The 21,405-nt window shown below is 37.8% G+C and overlaps 1 protein-coding gene across 6 annotated transcripts in view; it reads left to right on the top strand.

Moving 5' to 3' along the window:
* Positions 1 to 21,405, top strand: part of CNTNAP5 (contactin associated protein 5) — a 264,296-nt gene that overhangs the window by 139,153 nt on the left and 103,738 nt on the right. For all 6 annotated transcript variants that reach the window (XM_015289821.4, XM_046943625.1, NM_001048079.2 and 3 more), the window contains exons 10-11: positions 1,008 to 1,179; positions 18,411 to 18,517. In XM_015289821.4, coding sequence (XP_015145307.1) covers positions 1,008 to 1,179; positions 18,411 to 18,517 — 279 coding nt within the window. The remainder of the gene's footprint in view (positions 1 to 1,007; positions 1,180 to 18,410; positions 18,518 to 21,405) is intronic.

Genomic DNA, 21,405 nt, shown 5'->3' with positions numbered 1-21,405 from the left:
TTTTGACCACCTATTGTGTTGCATACAGTGCTGTGAGAAGATTGAAGATCTTGGTCAAGAGAGGAGGGAGAGAGAAAGAGGGGGAAAAAACCTGACACAGCTGTAAAGGTGAACTAGCCAAGGAGTAGCTACACCTAGCTGGCAAAACATTAAAAAGCTACATGGCTGTGTTAGCCACATGTGTTTTTTTTGTTTTTGTTTTTCTAGTTAAAAGGCCAGAGTAATAACATTACTATAAAAATTCCTACAAGTATCACTGTCCTGATCAGTCTCAATGACCTTAACTGTGGAACGCAATTGACATATGGCTCAAATCTACAAAGGTATTTAGGTGCGGTGCTCTCATGGAAATGAATGCAGGTTTACCTCGATTCTAAAAACAAGAAAGAACAATCTTGGAAAAAATTACTTCCAGCTTTTTGGAGAGTAAATATTGATGTAGATAAAGGGAGCATTATCAACTTTCTTTTTAGCTCTGTTACACTTCTGCATTGTGCTTACCACACTGAGGTTCTGATCTTAATGAATCCTCTGGGTACAGCACTGAGCAAGAATGCATAGGAGGCATTGGATTTCAGAGGTGGCCAAATACTGAGAAGTTTCAGACATAAATGATTTTCTTGCTTGCTGTCCCCAGGATTTTACTTTGTGCTTTGTTTCAGCAGCAGAATTTAACCCATAATAATGTTATAATTTGCATAGCTTTTCTTATGGGAGACAATTGCTATCAACTCTGGAGGTTAAAGAAGATGGAAAAAAAAAATACATTTTGATTTTGCTTAACATGCCTGACAACCTGATACTCTGGTATCTCCAGTGGCAGATCTCTTGCCTTTATTTTTCTCCTCTTGTATTTTTTTCTTACTCAAGGATTTATAGCACAGAAAGTTGTGTAGCACAAAAACACTCAGTATAATGAGCCTCTGAGCTCTTGCATTAGGAAATCCCAACAGAAAAAGATGAACATTCCAATATTCTTTTCTGCCTCTTCTCTTTTTTTCCCACAGGGTGCCCTGACAACTTCACTGATTCCCAATGTTTAAATCCTATTACTGCTTTTCAAGGCTGTATGAGGCTCATCTTTATTGATAACCAGCCCAAGGACCTCATTTTAGTTCAGCAAGGCTCCCTGGGGAATTTTAGTGATTTACACATTGATCTGTGTGACATCAAAGACAGGTAATTATTGTTTTCTCTTTCTTTTGTTTGTTCTTTTTTTTCATCCTAGTGGTTTATAAATACAGATTGCATTAAGTGAAAATTCTAATCTGCCAGCATTACAGATATTAGGCATAATAGAGCTACTAATATAAAATATCACAGCAAAGATGGAAAGGACTGGAGGGGAAATGGTTTCAATTACATGAGGCTCTCTTCACATTGACTTGTAGGAAATAGAGTATGCAAATCCAATCAAAATACAGACTGATAAAATGATTAAATTTTATGCATAAACAGCATTTGATTGCTTTGAAGTTTTAGAGAGAAATGAAAGAGAAGGAAAAATTATTTGATTCATCAGAACATGTCATCTTAATATAATAGCTGTTTTTGTTTATGCAGAACATCTACAGTTTTTCTTGTTAGCCATTATAGCACATTTATAATGAAGATATCATAGAATCATAGAATGATTTAGGTTGGAAGGGACTGTTAAGATCATCTAGTTCCAATCCCCCTGCTATATGCAGGGACACCTCCCTGTAGACCAGGTTGCTTAAAGCCCCATCCAGCCTGGCCTTGAACGCTGCCAGGGAGGGGCATCCACAACCTAGCTGGGCAGCTGGTATCCAGTGTCTCACCACTCTCACAGTAAATAGTTTCTTCCTTACATCTAGTCTAAATCTACTCTCAGTTTAAATCCATTTCCCCTTGTGCTGTTGCAACATGCCCTTCTAAAAAGTCCCTTTCCAGGTTTCCTGTAGGCCCCCTTCAGGTACAGGAAAGCTGCTATAAGCTCCCCCCAGAGCCTTCTCTTCTCAAGACTGAAAAGCCCCAACAGTCACAACCTGCCCTTGTAGGGGTGGCACTCCAGCCCTCTGATCGCCTTTGTGGCCCTCCTCTGGACCTGCTCCAATACTTCAATGTCCTTCTTGTGCTGGGGGCCCTGGAACTAGACATAGTACTCCAGGTGGGTGTCATAAGAGCAGAATAGAGGAGCAGAATCACCTCTCTTGACATGCTGGTTGCACTTCTCTTGATGCAACCCAGGATGTGATTGGCCTTCTGGGCTGCGTCCTCACATTGCTGGCTCATGTTGAATCTTTAATCAACTGACAATGATGGTACACCTCATTATAGCATACAGTCAATATGGTACAGCTCATCTGGCATATCGACTGTTCGGTAGGAAAATATTATGATGAAATGTCTGTACCTACATTCAAGAGACATTTCATATTTGTAACATACTAATACGTATCCCTCCTAAGTCGGAATCTGAGAGGAAGCCCAGCTTTTCTCACCAAAGACAGCCTGGAAATAAGTGTTTTTTGTGTATTTTGTAAGTTCTCCTTTGTGTCCTGTGAACTTTTAACATTAAGTATTTCTACTGGAAATATGTACTCTGGAGTTAGTTTATTGGATAATAGGCTTTGATTTTCTTCACTTTTGAATCTGACTAAGTTGTAATAAGTGAAAATTAAACTGCTGAAAATTTTGCATTTCAAATTAATTAAGGAAGTAGTAAGGATGTTCTGGAAACAGGTTGGGAGCTTAGGCTCTGAAGGCAGTCTTTGAGACATTGCTTCGAGAGCTGGAGCTTCAGGCTTATCTATGTTACTGCTCTCTGTAGAAAGGATCAGATTGTTAGAGTTAGAAGAAAAATTGGTAAAGCCTCTGTTATGTGAAACCTTTCTAATCATCTCTGTATGTTCATGTTGTTTAACCTGTATGGAGAAAATACTGATGTTACTCATCAAGTCTGTAAGTTTAACCATGACAAAATTCAGGCAGTTGTGAATTTCACTTGGTGTACCTAGAACGGTGGACTGAATTGATGAGACGCAGTTGATTTAACAAAAGGTATAAAAAATATAGACCTCTCTAGGAAATAAGAGAAAATAATTTTGCTTTTTTCTTGGAAGAACACATTGTTTAAGATTAAGTGGGCCATTTGATTCTAAATGTGTCTGTTAAAACAAAACTCTTCTGGTATGTGGCAGAGGTGCTATGAGGCATCTCAATGCTTTCATTGTCACCAGGTCTGGGCTGCAGTGTAAATCAGAGGTGCTACTCTAGGTGTCTCCCATATCTTCAGTATCCTAAGCATGACAAGCGTAAGTCTGTGATCATGCCATAAAACTATTTAAGACAAAGGTATAAACATAATAAGAAAACTGGGTCTTTATTTTACATAATGATTGTCTGGAATATATTACATGCATAAATAAAAGCTATACATGATCTAGTGAGATTAAAGTGGTGTATTACAGTACAATTCTCTGCATAGGCTTAAGTTTATGTCTCCACTGTATAATCTAGGTGAAAAAGAGAAAGTCAATTAAAAAAGAAAAAAGAGGGTTAGATTCACAGTTGACAAAAGTGATTCTATTATAGCTGAATTCAGTATATCAGTGCAACATTTCAGTAATCTGGGATAGGATCCTGAGAGAGGTTAAAGTTACAGAATTGATTTCAAGAAGTTAGAAAAGTTGTTCAAAGACTCAGAGAGTGAAATACTGTTGGTGCAGAACTGAAGTCCAGAGTGGTCATAGCAGCTGTAGTTGGAAAGAAATACAGAATTAAAAGAAAATACAGAAAAGAAACAAAACCTCTGTGCTATTTGTCAGCACAACTGATCCTAATTCAGTCCTAGATAGTTAATCCAGGAAAAGGCTGAAAACAAAAGTGTTCTTACTAACCATTTTTAAATGTTTTAGGCTATACAAGTCTGTATTATGGCCCGATTAGTTACAACAGACTATACATGAAACATTTGGGAGAAGATTAGATTTGGATTCAGAATTCTGCCACATTGGAAGTCCGCATTGCTGTCCAGTCTAGAGTAGAATCATTGAATTGTTAAGGTTGGAAAAGACCACTAAGATTGCCTAATCCAATCATCGACCCATCCTCACCATGCGCACTAAACCATGTCCCTCAGTACCACGTCTCTGTGGTTCCTGAACACGTCCGGGGGGGGATGACTTCACCACTTCCCTGGGCAGCCTGTGCCAATATGCTTTAATATGCTTGAATATGTTTCCAAGTTCCGTTCAGATTAGATCGTTGCGCGAAGAGTCTGACACACATCATCGTTTCTAACCACTATAGTTTAACTAGTGTTCTTTATCACAACAGCCCTTGGCTTTTAGGAAAGTTGGGGTCTAACTCCAAGTGTGCAATACATGGCTGCTCATTCTTATTATATAAGGAGTGTTAAAATTCTGTAAAAGCACAAAGCACTATCCACAAGAAGTACAATCTCTTCTTTCTTAATTATAAGATTTATTGCTATGTGCACTATAAAGCACATGTTTTTGTAATTTTAACGCGTGTGGGAATTGTGTTTCTTAATTAACATGTAAATAGGACATTTGTCTTAGTTATCTGTGCAAAAAATGCTCTTTGAGGAATATGCTGCTATTTAGAAAGCAATTCATTTGTTACAGGCTTGTAGGCCAAGCTCATTCAGACCTGGGCTCTGAAAGCAGCACTTAGACATCTCACTGCAACTTGTGCAGGCTCTTAAAAAGGAAATGAGCAGGTTTATTTTGAAAGATGACAAGCTGGGACTACTGCTGATGCCAGCAGTATGTTTTTGAGAAAGTATCTAATTGTGTTAACTTATTATGCACACACTGGGATTCCCAGAATAAAGCAATGAGCCTCCATTAGTCTAAATCAAGAGATTTGAGGGACCAAACCTTAAAATCTCATCACTTCATCTCGAGTATTTGAACTATATGTGTGCTCAAGTGAACTTTGCTTGAATGCTTTCTGTCTTCCTCTGTTTGTTTTTTCCATCCTTCAGTAGGTACTTCTGGGAGATAAATGCTGTGCCACTACCTCAGCTATCAAAGAGTACACAGAAGAAATGGAGATTTTCATAGCAATATTCAGAGTTTGGCTTTCTTTCCGTTGGTGTCTGAGTAGACAGTGCCTAGTGAAAATGCTTTTGCAGACACAAGTGAATCTGCTGTCATTGACCCTGCTTTGGCAGAGACTTCTGGAATTGCCTTTCAGCCTCAGCCATCCTGTGAATGAGACCACCGGGTAGCTGCTCTGGTCCTGGCTGAACGGGCCAGGAGGTATATGGGAGAGCTGGAATTAGCAGATAATATGCAGAGAACTCACTTCTCTGCTTTCGGTGGGACATTAAGACCTTGTCTGAACAGTCTGGAGTTCAGCACAGCAGTCAATATGGCCTTTCATCATCTTTCTGATGATCTGCTATCTCCTATTAAGAGACGGCATGTTCCCAGCCCTTAGCTGCAGTGTCAACATTACTTATTTTCATCCTTTGACATCTGAAGTTGTTTCTGATTTGCTGTCTTTCTTGTTTGGTACCTCCACATTGCCCTTAGTTGACACATCCTGTGCAAGGAAAGGCATCCCCAATCTGTTCATATCAAAGCTGCGTCTGCTCCACAAACCCTTAAAAATAGTGTCATATTCCCTTTGCCTCCTTCAAGACAAAGATCTTTGTTCCCAACACCTTGTGAAACAGGAAAGTAAAATCTGTAAAAGGAAATAATTTTCCTTGTACTGGTGCATCTGTAAACCTCTTGGCACTACTCCCTCTGTTTGCCTGCATTCCAGTTAGCAATGTTTTGTTTATAGTAGGTGTATTTGCTGCGGTTTTCCAAATAAGCAGATTGCTCTGTTTTCGGAGGGTGTTGCAAAGTGTGGTGCTTATACTGCTCTTGTTATGAAGCATTAGATGTCATAGCAGCTTTCAATGCATTTATCCCCAGGTAAAGAAAAAATGAGAAAACGAGATAATATCCTGCTAAGCCAGAGAGGTCTGCTTCATATTTAAAAGAAAGTGGATATGTTATGCTTTATCTCTCTTTGTTGTTGCCTCTTCAGAATTTCTGCTTGATTAGGAGTGCAGATATGCAGCAGGGTATGTTTGCTTTACACTGAATTAATGAGTGAGAAAATACAGTGTCTTGCATCATGGTACAGGGCAGAAAGTAACAAGGCAGAGATGAAACATGAAGTGAAAGTGCCATGAATTCCTTAAATTCAAAGATTTCTGGGGAGGGTAAGAGGTGTCTTTGGGCATCTATGCATACTTTTGGAGCAGTATGTGTCCAACACTGACCATCTCTTACCAAAAGCCACCTAGTACAGGCCCAAGCAAATAAACAAAACTTCGCTTTGCAGGTTTATTTTCAGTTTAGAATAAGATAGATTAAGTTTATGGCTACAGGGACCACACAGCCCTCATTCTTGGGATTTGGCATTGTGTTTTTTTGAGAAAGAAGGCATCTTCTGAAGTAATCGATCCAACCTAAAAGTTTCCAGGGAAAAGCTTGACCAAGAGAAAGCCTAATGAGGACAGAATGATGCTTTCTGTCTTTGGTCTTTAATCTTGATGTTTATCTGTTACAGTTTATTAGCACTTTTGCTCCTAAATTTCTATTTTTGTGGACTTATTCAGAGCCTGAACAAAATAGAAATAGAAAACATCCTCTGCAAAGAAAGATTAAGTGTGGTTCTTTAACCAGAAAAGAGATTGCTGAAGGAAAGCATCATAATGGGCCTGTGGAGGCTGCTGTGCAGAAGGACTGATAGCCTTCTCAGCCTAGATGTATGGAGAGCAGCCATGGCATAGGCTGCCTGCGGAGACTGCCAAGTCTCCAGCACTGGAAGGCTTTAAGAACAGGTTAGGTGAATCTGTGAGAAACAGCAAACATGGCTATAAATGATCCTGCCTTGGGGTATGGCATGGACTTAGTGATCTCCAGAGTTCCCTTCCAGGTCTGCACAATTCCATTGCATTTGTTCAGGTTTCTCCTTCAGCTAGAACAGCTGTGGTTTGTTCTTGCTTTAGGGGGGTCTGAAATGTGAACGGCAATAATACTGCTCAAGGGAAAAAAGAAAAAAAGAAAAAAAAAAAAAGGATAGGAAATATGTCAGGAATTCAGCTCAGAATTTTATCGCATACCTGTGAGAGCTCATTTGGGATGCATCTCTCAGATGCTGTAAGGAGGTGCTGTGGAAGGGGAGCAGATAGCCTTCAGGTAAGGTATTGGTGAGAGTTTTTGTATGTTTTCTTTTCTTTCTTTCTTTTTTTTTTTTTTTAACTTGACAGGTATGTGTTATGCATAAAGTGTAAGGAAATGGATGAGCAAGAACACTTTTTGCTTCTAACAATACATTATTCTTCTTGGTAGCTACAGGATGATGTTCTGTGAATGGCAGAATTTGTTTCTCCTTTTTTCTTAGCATCTCTTCTTAGTGGATTCCATGATGTTTAGAATGAGGATTCATCTTAGGCTGTAAGTTTTCCTGTGATGAACACTAACTTGACTCCTTTCTACTTGACTCTATTTTCATGAGATTGTGTACCTTCTTGGACTTTATATGTCCCTCTTACAGATGTGGTCAAAAATGAAGGTGAGAAGTTTGTGAGGTGTTAGGAGGAGGCAGGGACTGAGACACTGGACAACTATGCATCTTCACCTTTGTAAATCAAGCTAACAACTGTGTGTTGATCCCTTCACAACCTCTATGTTAGTTGTATCACAAATCTAGTTGGATGCATTCAGTGACCTTAGCCTTGGCCTGACCAACCCTTTCCAGGAAGTATATCTTCTTTGGGTCACTTGGAGTTGATGATGTGTGCAACTCTTAAGTCTATCATTCAGGTCAGATGGCTGTTTATAAAAATGATCCTCTGCTCTTATGTGTGTCACAAACTGTTCTCTACAAGGAGAGACTAAATAGGCTGGGGCTATTCTGCCTAGAGAAGAGATCTAGGCAGAGTTGTGCAAAGAGAAATAGCTTGAAGGACGTGAATAATAAAAAGCTATTTGCTGCTTCTCACAAGTCAGGTTTTACACAGCATCAAAATGGGTGTCATTAGATGTTATAAAGGTCAAATATAAAGGAAAAGAACAAAAAGTCATACATGAAGCCTTAAGGCACAGATTGGTGGAAGCTGGCCAGGTGCTCAGTGAGGTGCTCTTAAACTCACTTCATCAACATTGTTGACCCAAAGTGAAGTCTGGAGAGAGGTAATAATCTTAAGACTGAGGAGCTGAAGCTCCTTACTGTTTTAAAAACATTGTCGTCTTTGTGGGCAACTCTTTGTACCTCAGTTTTTCAATGCAGGATGTTTTGTCATAGCTGTGCTCATTTCAAAATATGTTGGAATCTGACTGTGCATTTCGTTAAGTAATGATTATTTCTGCACTGTGTTTTCTCTTTCTCCATGGCAGTGGGTCAGTGGGTGCATGGATCTGTCTGTGTATGGATGGCAAACAATGGAAGGTATAGCCTAGGGGAAATTCAAGCAGCCTCTCAATTAAAAAATAAATGAAATGGGTGGGAAAACAAATATGCAGGTGCTGAGAATTTGGCCACACTGTTGAGAAGCTCTGGGATTTCCCTGTCAGCAATTGTCTGGAATGCCAGATTTTGGAACTAGAAATACTAGCTTCAGTTTGGAAGCTAAGTTGGTTGTTTACAGTAGCTGGCATCTCATTCAGTTAATAAATAGAGGAATATGGGTTCATGAGATACTGCAGCTCAAGAGTTGCCATGGATATTAGGAAAATCATGCCAGAAAATCATTAAACCTCAGTCCAGAAACACTGTGGTTTTCCAGCCTTTCATCATATGGCACATATGCTCCCTTCGGGCTGCTCAAGGCTTGTATAGCAGATGGACCCCTTGGAGTACAGCAGCAAGGGCTGAGGTGTTGCCTGCAGCTTGAAGGCATGGGTTCATTAATGTCATACTCTTAATGCATGTAATGGGACAAACTCTACTTTGCGGTGCTAGTCACAGAGGAGAAAATTGTGTTTCCAGAAGTTCTCAAAGAGGTGAGATCTGGCATGTTTTCCCATACCAGCTCCTCTAAATTCTCTAAAGAAACCTGCTTTAGAGGCCCTGACTGCAATTGTGATAGCTTGCAGCAGATAGCTGTAGTGAGGAAAAAACTGGTTTCATTTCCTATTATTTCCAATGAGTTCTCATTAAACTGGTCTGGTCTGCCCCTCAAGGTGGTGCTAGGTGAATCTTGCTTCCATCAGGATTTTGAGAGAGAAATAAGCACATCCTTAACAACGAAGTTGGTTATATTAATGCTTTTGAGCTTCTCAACCCACATCGCAATGGACATGTTCTTTGGGTTGTCCATTGACAGAGAAATCTCTGTTAAAGAGCCTGAACTTTTCTCATGATTCTACCCTCCCAGCTAGGGCTGAAAAAGCTTGAAACTGTTGACTTTTTGGTAGCAAAGTTTAACTGGACATAGGTAGGACTAAGGAAAATGGAGAAGCACAATACACCCATTTTTATTTTGTTTTAAGTTTTATACACCATATTTGCTTATGTATCTGGGACTTGATAATCTTGGAATTAAGAAAGGCACTTATCGGTTGAACCTGTCGTTCATAAATGAACTATTAAGGTAGTAAGAGCCTCCTTTTCTTTAGGCACAGATCCATATGAATACATAAATACATGCATTGCTGTCTGCTATAGGTACTTAATCTGATTGCTGCTGTTAGTGTTGATGAACCTTTCACTAGGTTGTTCTATTTTTACTTGGCTGGCATCCTGCCCTCACTATAGCAAATACTGACAGTACTTGTCAAGGACAATGGTGAGAGCTTCTCTTCCCTTAAACAACCTAAGGGAAACAACAACAACAACAATCAAACAAACAAAATACCCAACAGCAACAAAACAAAGCACAAAAAAAAAAAAAAGAAAAGAAAAGAAAAACATTTGTGCTAAATCCACCATGGTGGATGGTGATGGTGTGTCTTGCAGAGCATCCTGGGAATTCCAGGGATTTGCAATTAGGAATGCAAACTCGACCTCAGACGTCTCCTTACAAATCCTGACAATGTTCATCACTGTAGCGTCAACAAGCAGACACAAACACACACTACTCTTGCCATCCTTATTAAACCAAGATTCATCTGCATATTTCAATTCTCCTAGCAAATATAAGCAGAGAAAGCAGCATGTGGTATACATAATAATTACTGCAATGGGATTGACATTAACAGTTTACTTCATTAGGGAGAGGCGTACTGAGTTGATTCATGAGTTTTCATCCCTGTGCTACTTTAGTTATAGAGCACAAAGAAGTGGAAGAAAATAGTGTCCTTTACTCCCTACCCTTTTATCCTTGTCCATGTTTTATCTGTGAAAGCTCCTCATAATATTTTCTAAATAAATTAGTTTCAAGTGTTCTTTTTTCTTTCCAAATAGGGATGACCTTTTAAATCCTGCTTTTTACCTACTTAGTTTGTAGATTCCATTAGATTTTATTATCAGTTTTTACTTGTAAGAAATAATAATAATTTCTGACTTTTTCCTTCTTGTAGTACTGAACTTAATGTTTCTTCATGTGTTGTACTGTCAAAATGGACCTTTGGGAAATTAATTACTATTGCAGGTGAAGAAGGTTAGAATAAATCCAATAGAAGTACAAACTCTTTTTGCATTTCCCAGATCTCTTCTAAGATTTAATATATGCCCTACAGCCAAAACTTGACTTTATATGATTTTTTTAATTGATCATGCAAGTGAGAAAAAATCCTGTTTAGTTATGCCCAGTGAGTTTTAATTGTATTTACTACAGTCCCAGGGTAGGACTGAAAAAGTAAGCACTCGATAAAGCATTCACTACCTTATAAATATCTGCAGTGCATCTCATAAGGAATAAAAAAAAAAATCATCATCCATTCTTATTCTCTCTACTATTTCTGTTTTAGTGTCTTTTCTGCAGAAATGACAATTATTTCACAACCTGATTATTGTTTTCCCCTTTCCAAAAGGTTCTCTTAACATTTCTCTACTTGGTTTTTTAGCAATGAGTCAGACCTTTTTAGATCCCACTCCTTGAATTTGGCTGGTGATCAAAACCAAGATGAGTTGATGACATAAAAAAAGGATGTCATTCTTCCCCCCCCCCCCCCCCTTTTTTTTTTTTTTAATTATTATTCTGGATAAATCAAGAGGTAGATCTTAATTTTGCCAGTCTACAGCATTGTCAGTAGAGTGCTTGAAACAACACACCTTCAGATGCTGGAATACCTGGATATTTTATTTTAATTATTCCACCGAATTGCTACAGGGTCAGATAATTCAGGTTAGAGTTCATCTGATCTTGTGTCAGTTCTTTGGATGATTGTCTTCCTCCTCTCTTTTTATCTGTCTTGCCTCTTTCAAATGTAGGCTCCAATGGACATGTTTACAAATAGCACATAAGAACACTGAAGATACTTTCTGTTTCTATTTTAATGATAGAAATGAGGACGGGTTTTTAAAGAATTTCCCCTTCTCCTGCTTATTTTGGTACTTTCTAAATGCTGACAGTTTGTTATGTGTGTTACAAGTTCACTATGTTGGAAAATTGCTCTTTTTCATTGAATTTTCTTCAGAAAACTTTACTTTTTCCTCTTTATTAAAAACAAAGCAAAATAATGGTAAAGAAAGGGAAGGGGGGAATTCCTTAATCCGAACTATGCTAGGGTAAAAAAAAAAAAAAACAACTAGGATTTAGTAGGGTAAAAAAAAAAAAAAAAAAAAGGACATGGCGTTCTGTGCAAATGAGGAATCCCTTGGGGTATTTTCCCTGGTATATGTTCCTACGTCACCAATTAAACATGCAAGCATATGAATGAATGAAACCATTGAAGGTTGCTCATTTGGGGGTATGAGTCTTGGAAACCCACTTAAGAGCACACAAGTTTAGGATAGAAAAGTGGGATTTTCAGTAAAACTAACCATGATTTAAGTAAATGAAATCAATTTGAGCCAGCCCAAAATCTGAGTGTCAGATTTTAAATCCCTGCAGTTCTGCAAAACATCCCCACATCTTCTCTGGTTTAATCTGAAGTTTAAACTGTCTGTATAATAAAGCTGGTGACAGAGCTTCTCTCTGGCTGCTTAAAGTCTGACTGACAAGTAAATGAAATAAAACCATGTGGAAGAATTCCCTGCTGTTGGTCTGCTACATAAGCTTTGCACTATCGAATGATTTCCTTCTGTGGTAATTATGAAACAGTATGTTTATACAAAGAAATTCTCTGTAAAATAAGCAATCACGCTGCTAGTTGCTACCTCTGAAGATGAGGCAATTTTCTGTCCTTTGTCTATAATATGAAAGAAAGTTAATATTCAGTTTATTTGGACGATGTAATGAATCAATTTTGCTTATCCTGAGTAAATTTTAAAGATTTTCGTTTTCCCTGACTTTGTTTCATGCAAGCAGCTCCATCTGCAGAAAACAATGATTTGAGACCACGAATGGTGCACTAGTCTGTAGATATACTATGTTTCAGAGCAAAATAGGTTCTTCAGACACATATGCTGCATTCGTATCCTGCGTCTGAATTGCAGACATACTGTATGTTAACTTAGTCCTGTTCTTTTCCAGATAAGTTTGGCTATTTTTTTTTTCATGTGAAATAAGAGAATGGTGTTGACTTCAAATCTCAATTATGCTGTGTCAGCACAGGATAACTAAAATCTGATCCTTGAAATGTGTTTAGCAAATGCTGTAAGGGCTAATTACCAAAACTAGAACAGCTTTTGTAGATACTTTACTGTATCTATGATGACCTGTATATGTAGATATAGGAAGATGGTGGAGTTGGAGATACTTACCTTTTGTCTTTGATAAGAAGTGGAGAGCTTCCCCAGTAATGTTGCAGAAAGGGTTTGTCACTGAATGAGGCCCCTGTGTAGAAAGAAGGCAGCTGGTAGGTTGATGGAGGGCTTTTGATGTGCCTTTTGGAATCCAACTGGCACGTGACGTTGAGTATCTAGGGGGACCTAAGTAGTGTTTGCTCCCACTGTTAATCATGCAGCGTGCAGCCCCGTGCTCTGTTAAAGGCTAACTGTGGGTATGTATATATAGTAAAATACCCTGTCCTTGTTTGTTTGTTTGTTTGATTTTTGCAGATGGCTTTTCTGCTTTTGCTTTGTAAAATGATGAATTCTAAATGGAACAGCTGTCTGTACAGGATGGTTTATTTGTCTTTTTTATTTTTTTTTTTAATTTTCAGATTTATTCATATAAAAGCCTTTCTGCTGATGCCAAGCCAAACTGTCAGCACATTTACCTCTATTAAAAATGTAGGTGTTCTGACAACAAAGCAACGAAATGCTGAAAAAATGCCTTTTATCTAAGCATGGATAATAGGCTTTTTTTCCTCGCGCTTGCATCAGGCTCTGAACAGCCTCCTCCCATAGTTCTGATGTGCCTGTGGGCAGTTACATCAACTTCAGATCTTGTAAACGTTGGTCTCATGGTGGTATTCAAGCGTAGGAATAGAACCAAATTGTCCAACAGTAGAAAGTGTATGTTTTAAAAGTTCTGTCATTAAAGTTATGTAAATTTCAGAAATAAGAAAAAGCTATCTTTGTGCCAGATCATTCAAATGACCCAAAATGCTCTTCTTTAGGTAATTTTATGTCTATTAAGTGTGGTAGAGTAAATGACTTCTAGCACGGAAGAGAAAAATCCTTTTTTCATGTTACTCTTGTTCTTTTTGTACTCTAACTTCTCTTAAGATAATATATTTAAGGAAGATAATACAGATGGCTTTAAAATTTTAAAAAATAAAGTATGCCACAACTGTTTTTTAAAGTTGTACAGTTTTCTAAAGCTGAATGAAGAGAGAGAAGTTGGGAAGTACAGTAAGGAGGAGAGAACGTGCACTGAGTTAAAACAGATCTGGAAAGCATTAATTCTTTGCTGCTTATTTTTATAAGTAGTACAGAACACCAAGAGAAAAGAAAGATGCAATGCAAGTTTCGAGGCTTACTATTTCATCATTCTTCTGGTTTGAGTAGTTCTCTTTTCTCCCTTTAGTTAAGGAGATCTAGCTCATAATATTGCCACAAATGGACATCCTGAGAAAAACAGGAACGGAATGTGCTTCTTTTGGGGTACTTTCTTTTCTAATGCAGTCTAATCTTCATCTGTTTTCTCCTTGGTAAATCCCTAACGTTGATATACTTTGTCAGTGTAGTATTTTTTGTGGCTTTGTCTTACCTTTCCCTTCCAAACACTTGTTTGGAATTCCCTTGCATCCATTTCTTATATCCAAAATGTACTTTGGCAAGGAATTTCAAATCCGCTGTTCCACAGAGTAAGGCAAAAAGCTGTGCTCTTGTCATTGGTCTGAATCTACTGAATTTAGTGGGAAGACATTATCAGGGCAAAAGTAGATTGTTGTGATAATACCATGAATTTCACTGTATGTGCATGCCAACCTTATAAAATCATCACTGTTAATATTCCATGTTGTTGATTTTACATGAAATAGCCGCTCTCCTGAAATACGAAAACATACTGAAAAGATGGGAATTGGCAACAATTTTAAGCAAATGCTACATTGGAAGAGATGTTTTTCATTTCTGTATCGTTTCTTGTTACAGTGTTATTGAGTTGCCTCAAAATTATGCAAATTGAGTATCTTAATGGTGGGGATGTGCCCTCTGGTGTGTTGTTTTTGTGGGTTTTTTTTTGTTTGTTTGTTTTGTTTTTGTGATGGTGGATTTTTCTTCCTCTCAGATTTTTTTTTTTGTTTTAATACTCTTTATTTGGGAGGAATACAGAGTGGTGTAGTCAGGATGCGTTGTGCTGACTATAAAAAAATTTGAGTGGTGCTTATTGAAAGTACCAGCTTTCTTTCCAGTCAAGTGTAGAAACGTGTAGAATCCCTTCAGCCTTCTCACTCAAGTAATTTTGTCATTGTTATTTCTTCCTCATTCCTATCAAAGGGCCAAATTTTGCCTTTTCATATCTATGTGGCTTGTCCTTTGAATTCAAAAGGTGCACATACATTTTTGGAGATGTTTCATCTAAGGATAGTGAATGCTTTTGTGCAGGCTTTCCTTATCGCTCACTTAGATGGCTAACGTATGTGTTTTCTCGCTTGACTGAAGGAAGAAAAATTTATTTGGCTCATTCATTTATTTATTTTAATAAGATTCATTCACCGTGAGATATTCTATGAATTAATCTGGAATCTGGAAGATCAGAGTCCCTGGACTGTCATAACATGTCTTAGGCAAGTCATTAAATTTCAAAGTGTTCCATTTATCATGCTAACAAAAATTCAGTCAATTTCTGTGCTCCTTTCAATTACAAATAGGTCAGGAGCTGCTTGATGCAAATTTTTGCCTGTGGAACCTTCTATGATACCACTGTGATCTTTGCTAGAATTGCTTAATTCCACTAAAGTGCAAATATGAGTCTATACTTTAAATATATATGTATTTGAATACTTCAACATACTGATCCAGAACAATAAGCAAATAAAGCAACCTATGATTTATCCATGCCTTGATTAATTTTAATCATAGCTATTTCTTAATTTGGACTTCTCCAATAATTAGGATAAATTTTGCTTCTAATGAGAACACAACTGCTTGGTTAGAGTGGGATTATGGTAATTATTAGAGCTGCAAAGAAATTTGTTTCATAAGCTCCTAGAAGGGTTAGTTATCTGACCAAAACCAAGATCAGTATGGTTGGTGCTAATTAAAGCAAATAGACTAAGGAATAAAAAAGATTTAATTGTGAATTTATGAATATCATTAAAAGCTTACATGGCTAGTTTAACTTGTGTGTTATGCATTGTTGGGGGAAGAAAGAGCGTCTGAATTCATAAGACAAACAGAAATGAGAAGTGACCTTCAATTTTGTATAGCCTTTATAAGGAAGTGTTTTTAATGGAATAAACGTGGCTAAGCCTCTGATACGGGCCTTTGGCAAACCACAAATGAATAGTAATTAGCTCTACTGCGTGGGGTTAATAAGAGATAGCTTAAAAATAAGCAGAAAATATGTTTGTCCAATACACTGGTAATGTAAATTATGATAATAATAAATTGCTGGTATTTTTATCTCTTTGTAGAGCTTTATAAACATCAGCCATTTCTTGTCTCCAGCATCCCTATGATGTGAATATAGCTACTTCTCCTTTGCAGGTGACATAAATGCATGTTTATCACCAAAGAGCTGGTAGAAGTGAAGGCAGTATGCTGAGGGCAAAGGCGGGCATGACCAAAGTGTAAACATGAGCAAATGTCTCTTGCAGGCAGAATTGATAGATAGATAGATTGATATATCACTGTAGAGCTGTTGAGCCACTGTGTTTCTTCTTCAGCCCCTGGGAAAAAGCAGACAGGAAGGTGCTGTTTTGCAAGATCTTGCACCAGCCAGTCCTCCCTGTGAAATCCCATAGGCTGCTCTTGCTTCTTCAGAAATGACCCGCAGCTTAATCTCTTCTCCATTGCCAAGATGAGATGTAATAGCAGAGGGGGCTAGCTGAGCTGTCAATTTACTGTCCAGATGATTTCCCAGCATACCATTGAAAACCAAAATCTTACCCCTTCTCAGATTGCCCTGTCTGGACGAGCAAAACCAACAGCTTTGCTCATCCCTTTTGTCTGTTTCTTAAAGTGTCTAAATAAAAATCCTAAGAAATGGTGCATGCTACAGACAAACAAAGAAGTTGGACTTTTAGATGCATGTTCTTACTTCCCTTGCAGTGCAGCTCAGGTTCAACATCACAGTTTTCACCCAACTGTTTCTTACAACATTGCAAGAAATGTCCTGATGAGCAGGAAAACTAGGCCTACATTTACCTTCTCTTTCCTCGTTCTGTATTTGAGCCCAATGATTAGTGAAAGCTGTAAAGGTGGTTTTTATAAAGGCAATATATCTTATAACTGCCTCAGTAGATGTTACTGATAGTTATAAATAACATATTCTTGTCTTGAATTTCTTATGTGTCTAATATTTGAATAATAAATAATGACTGTATTGATTAAGCAATAAGAAAAATGAAATAACCTTTCATACGATATATTATCTGTGTAATTATATGACGGTATAAATGGCGATTGAGTAAATCTGAATTCTAGAACAAATCTCAGACTCTTATGTATGCAGACAAGTACATATACACGTACATGTGCACTTGCACACAGCATTTCTTTCTGTTGTCAGAGTTTGGCAGCTGCAAATAGCCTTGGACTTGAGTAAGCTGATAAATGGTGGGGCTCAAGAGACTGGGGGACAGCAGCCACTAGTGACATGCCAGTTTTCTGTTTCCTCACAACTGTGCTTTAATTGTCAGCATTCTCAAAGAAATGGGTTGGAAGGCACAATTAAAGGCAATGTGCACAGTTAAATGCAAAAAAAATGTTTTCTTGGGATGAGATAATCTACAAGAAAATCAGGTCTTCAGCTAGTACAAATCGAGGTAGCTTCAGTGACCTTGTCACTTTATGGCCCAGCTGAAAAATCTGGGCCATAAAAAAGATTTTGAAGTTCTATTTACAGCCAAGCAGACCCTAATGAAATGCTGACATGTGTGAGATGGATTGATTGTCTGTTTTCTATCCACCCATTACAATTGAATCAGTGGTATAAATAAGTTACTCAGCATACAGTGTAAAAGGGATTATCTAATATACAGTAAGGGGAAAAAAGCTAAAAGAAAAGGAAAGAAAAGATGAACAATGCAATAAGCTCTGTTACCGTGTACACTGGTGTAACTCCATTACACTGCCTGCATTTACACTGCTGTTGTTCAGATCAGCATTCACCTCTTGTCTTAGAGATTGAATTTATCTCCCACAGCTTTTGTTTCTGCTCACATCCCAAGTTGCATGCTGCTATGCCACTTTCTTCTTTTAATAATTTGTTTTGCAATAATACTTTGGAGGCATACCAACTAAAACAGGAAGAGAGAATACAGAACTCATAATTGAAGCATATTTTTCCCTTCACTTTGGAGATTTTCATGTCATTTGCGTTACCACAAAATGTAATGCAGCCTAATTTCAATAATGATCCCTGTTTAATGAGAGAACTGGGGATTCTTCTTTGAAACAAGATTTCAGGAGCATTTTCACCTGTTATTTGTCCTCTTCTTCTGTTCTCAGATAGTTTGTGGCACTTTAATTGCTAGAGAGTGGAGGACAAGTTCAATATTTTTTGGAGAGTGATCTTTACCTGCTTTTTGAATTTATGAAATGTTGTTGTCTTCAGTGCTTGCGTTTGAAGTGAACCAAAGATCAGAGGAATAAGTAATTATTTCAGGTACTACACAGCGATACAGCTCTGGGAAATTCTTCCCTGGATGAGGAGTAGAGACGGTTCTTTTTGTGTGGATTTTTTTTTTTTTTTTAGTATTATTTTTAATGAAATATTTATAATTAATTACCTTTTAAAAACTGTCTTTAATTAGATGTTTGCCTAACTACTGTGAACACGGAGGAAAATGCTCTCAGTCCTGGACCACATTTTACTGTGACTGTAATGACACAAGTTACATGGGGGCGACCTGTCATAACTGTAAGTAAACCCACATGTTCATTGTTTTCTACTACAGCTGGTATGTCAAGTGAATGTATGTCAGAAAGGAGTTTTATGAGAGATATTTATAAATTGTAGGATGCTATATGTTCTGATATAGCTATAACAGATCAAGAATTGGTCTAGGAATACCCACAGAAATCCACTTGTACATATGTTTGTTTATTGACAAATATTTTGGAGAAAACAAAGCCTAATTATTTTAACTGTTTTCCGCATTCTTTCCTACTTTGTACATTGATTTGAAGAATCTTACATTCACATACATTGCATACACATCATAGATGTATTGGTTACTAGGTGTTCTCACTGGTGAGAGGTGACAGGATGAGGGGAAATGGCCTCAAGTTGCTCCAGGAGAGGTGTTTAGGTTGGATATCAGGAAAAATGTCTTTACAGACACGGTTGTTAAGTACTGGGATAGGCTCTCCTGGGAGATGGTTGAGTCACCATCCCTGAATGTGTTTAAAATCTGTTTTGATGTGGTGCTCAGGGACATGATTTAATGGTGGGTTGTTAGAGTTAGGGTAGTATGGTTAGGTTGTGGTTGGACTTGATGATCTTGAGGGTCTTTTCCAACCTGAGCAATTCTGTGACTATGATTCATTGGATTCAGGCTAAGCTGGGTGATTTTAATCTCTTGTTGGGATTTTAAGTCAATTTTGGCATCAGTAATGAATGTGCAATATAACAATTATTCACTTTTCATTAGTCTATGTTCTATTGTTATTTTGCACCAAATGTGTAGGCCAATGGAGGGTGTGTGCTATCTTTCTTATAGGTTATCCTGAAGCTCGTGTTGTAAGCATTTTGCTGAATGATTTAGATTGCTGCTATTAGCAAGGATACAGGATCTGAAATGCTGGCAGTACATGAAGCATGCAGCTATTGAAATCCACAGCAATGAGTATTAAGGTGATTGAAAGGCTTTAAAAAATATAGCAAATGCAGCACACTGGTAATTCTAATAAAAAATATAGAAAGGAGAAAATAGAATAAAGTCAGTTCATACAGCTAATTAAAAGAAAGAAAGAAAGAAACAGACAAACAAAAAAAACAGAAAATGAAGGCAAAACTGGAGAAGAGGGTGTGTAACAGTTCTAGGAATACAGCTTTAACCTCTCCAGGTGTTTGCTGAACACTCAGGTGGCAGATAGGGTGAGACTGATAAGAGATGAATTTTTTCTGTTAAGATAAAACACAGAAGAGAAGATAATGGTTTGAAGCTGAGAATACTGGCAGCTGTACTCTAATTCTGGAGATGCCGATGATTTTCTAATTAATAATGACATCATTTGTGGTGTGGAGTCTGGAGTAAATGGAAGAGGTAGTTGAGAGGTGTATTTACAGATTTGCTTTCCAAGTTGAGATCACCTGAACACTACGTTGTAAGCACAAAGGAAGCTAAGCGGTGCAGAAATCATCTGGGCTATACCAAGTCAGATGGAGGTTGTGAAGAAAAATGATGAGTTTATAGTTTAGAAAAGAGGGATTGCTGTTTGCCCAATGTTTCTGTTGTTCCAAAAAGCATGTGGGCTCACTGTAGCCCGTGTCTGAAGGAGGAGACCATCTATTTATTGCAGAGGACTGGCTCATGGCTAGTTTTCCCTACAAACATTTGTGGGGAGTTAGTAAAGCCTCTTTCTTTTATGAACTCATGTTTGTGTTCTCCCTCAGCTCTCAAAGGCATATAGCGACCTGCAGTTATTTAAGGTTTACTGATGTAAAATCTACTCTGAAAAGTTTCTCGGGAAGATCTACGTTAAGACTTTGCAGCAGATCAAGCTGTGCACGTGTGATGTACAGCTATTCAGCTGCTGAGCTTATTTACAACCATATTGACAACTAATTTGATTCCAGCTGGATTGTGGAGCCGGCAGTCTTGTAAACCAAGCAACACTGATAAACAGCAACATTAAACTGGAGGAACGCATTCATCTGCTTGAGATGTATGATGAAACCATTTCAAATCTGGTGGGCAAATGCTGGCTGCTGATAAGAAACCTACAGAACAAGAGACGTTATCACTTTCAGCTGATAGTGGTTGACATACAGGAGTAGCTTGTAGCAGGGTGAATGAAAGCCTCTGATCTGATCACAGTATAATTCCAGAATATCCTCACTGTACAGGCAACTTCTCCAATCATGTAATTCAGTATAGTTCTATCAAAGCAAAGCATCTAATTTATTAAATTTTGAAACGTTATCTTAACAGGTTTTGATTTTTACTACAACATGAAGGCCAACAGACCTGAAATTGAACTAGTAAAATTTTAATTTTATTAATTTACTTATTTACACAAAACTGCCCTTCAGACTTAAGTTTGCACAGAAACCGTGGAAAGATTTAAATGGCAATCTGCTGCAAATCAAAATTAGTGTGAATAGTTTCATTGTCAAGTGGATTTCCTCTTTTCTGGAGTTGCATCAGTGTGATTTTTACCTCTCATTGGTATGAGAAGGCAAGCTTGTAAGAAGCTTACCTTGGTTTCAGGAAGAACTATATCACGCAATATATATCATGCTGTATTTGCAAATCAGAATTAAATGATTTATGTTTTATCAGCTCAGACTGGGGGACCTTACCATTTAAGAAGTGATATCTGAAGGTATACTGACCTTGACTGTATGCCTTAGTTTGTAAAGTTTTGAGTAATATATTTCACGGTCAATAACTAAGCAATCTCAGTGATTTCTTCCAAGTATTCATGGGGCACAGTGGATCCCACTGTGGGATCAGGAACTATCAGGAACAGCTGATAGTATAGATTATTCCTGCTCCAAAGAGTTTTCCCTTTACGTTTCTGCCCTTTTCTGAGGGTAGAAAACATTCTGGTGCATATGATGGAGTATCAGAAAGTCTTCAT

Source organism: Gallus gallus, chromosome 7 (genome assembly GCF_016699485.2).
Source record: "Gallus gallus isolate bGalGal1 chromosome 7, bGalGal1.mat.broiler.GRCg7b, whole genome shotgun sequence".
NCBI classification, from domain to species: Eukaryota; Metazoa; Chordata; class Aves; order Galliformes; family Phasianidae; genus Gallus; species Gallus gallus.
Note: the sequence above shows the minus strand (reverse complement) of the source record. Positions and strands in the feature narration are given on the sequence as shown.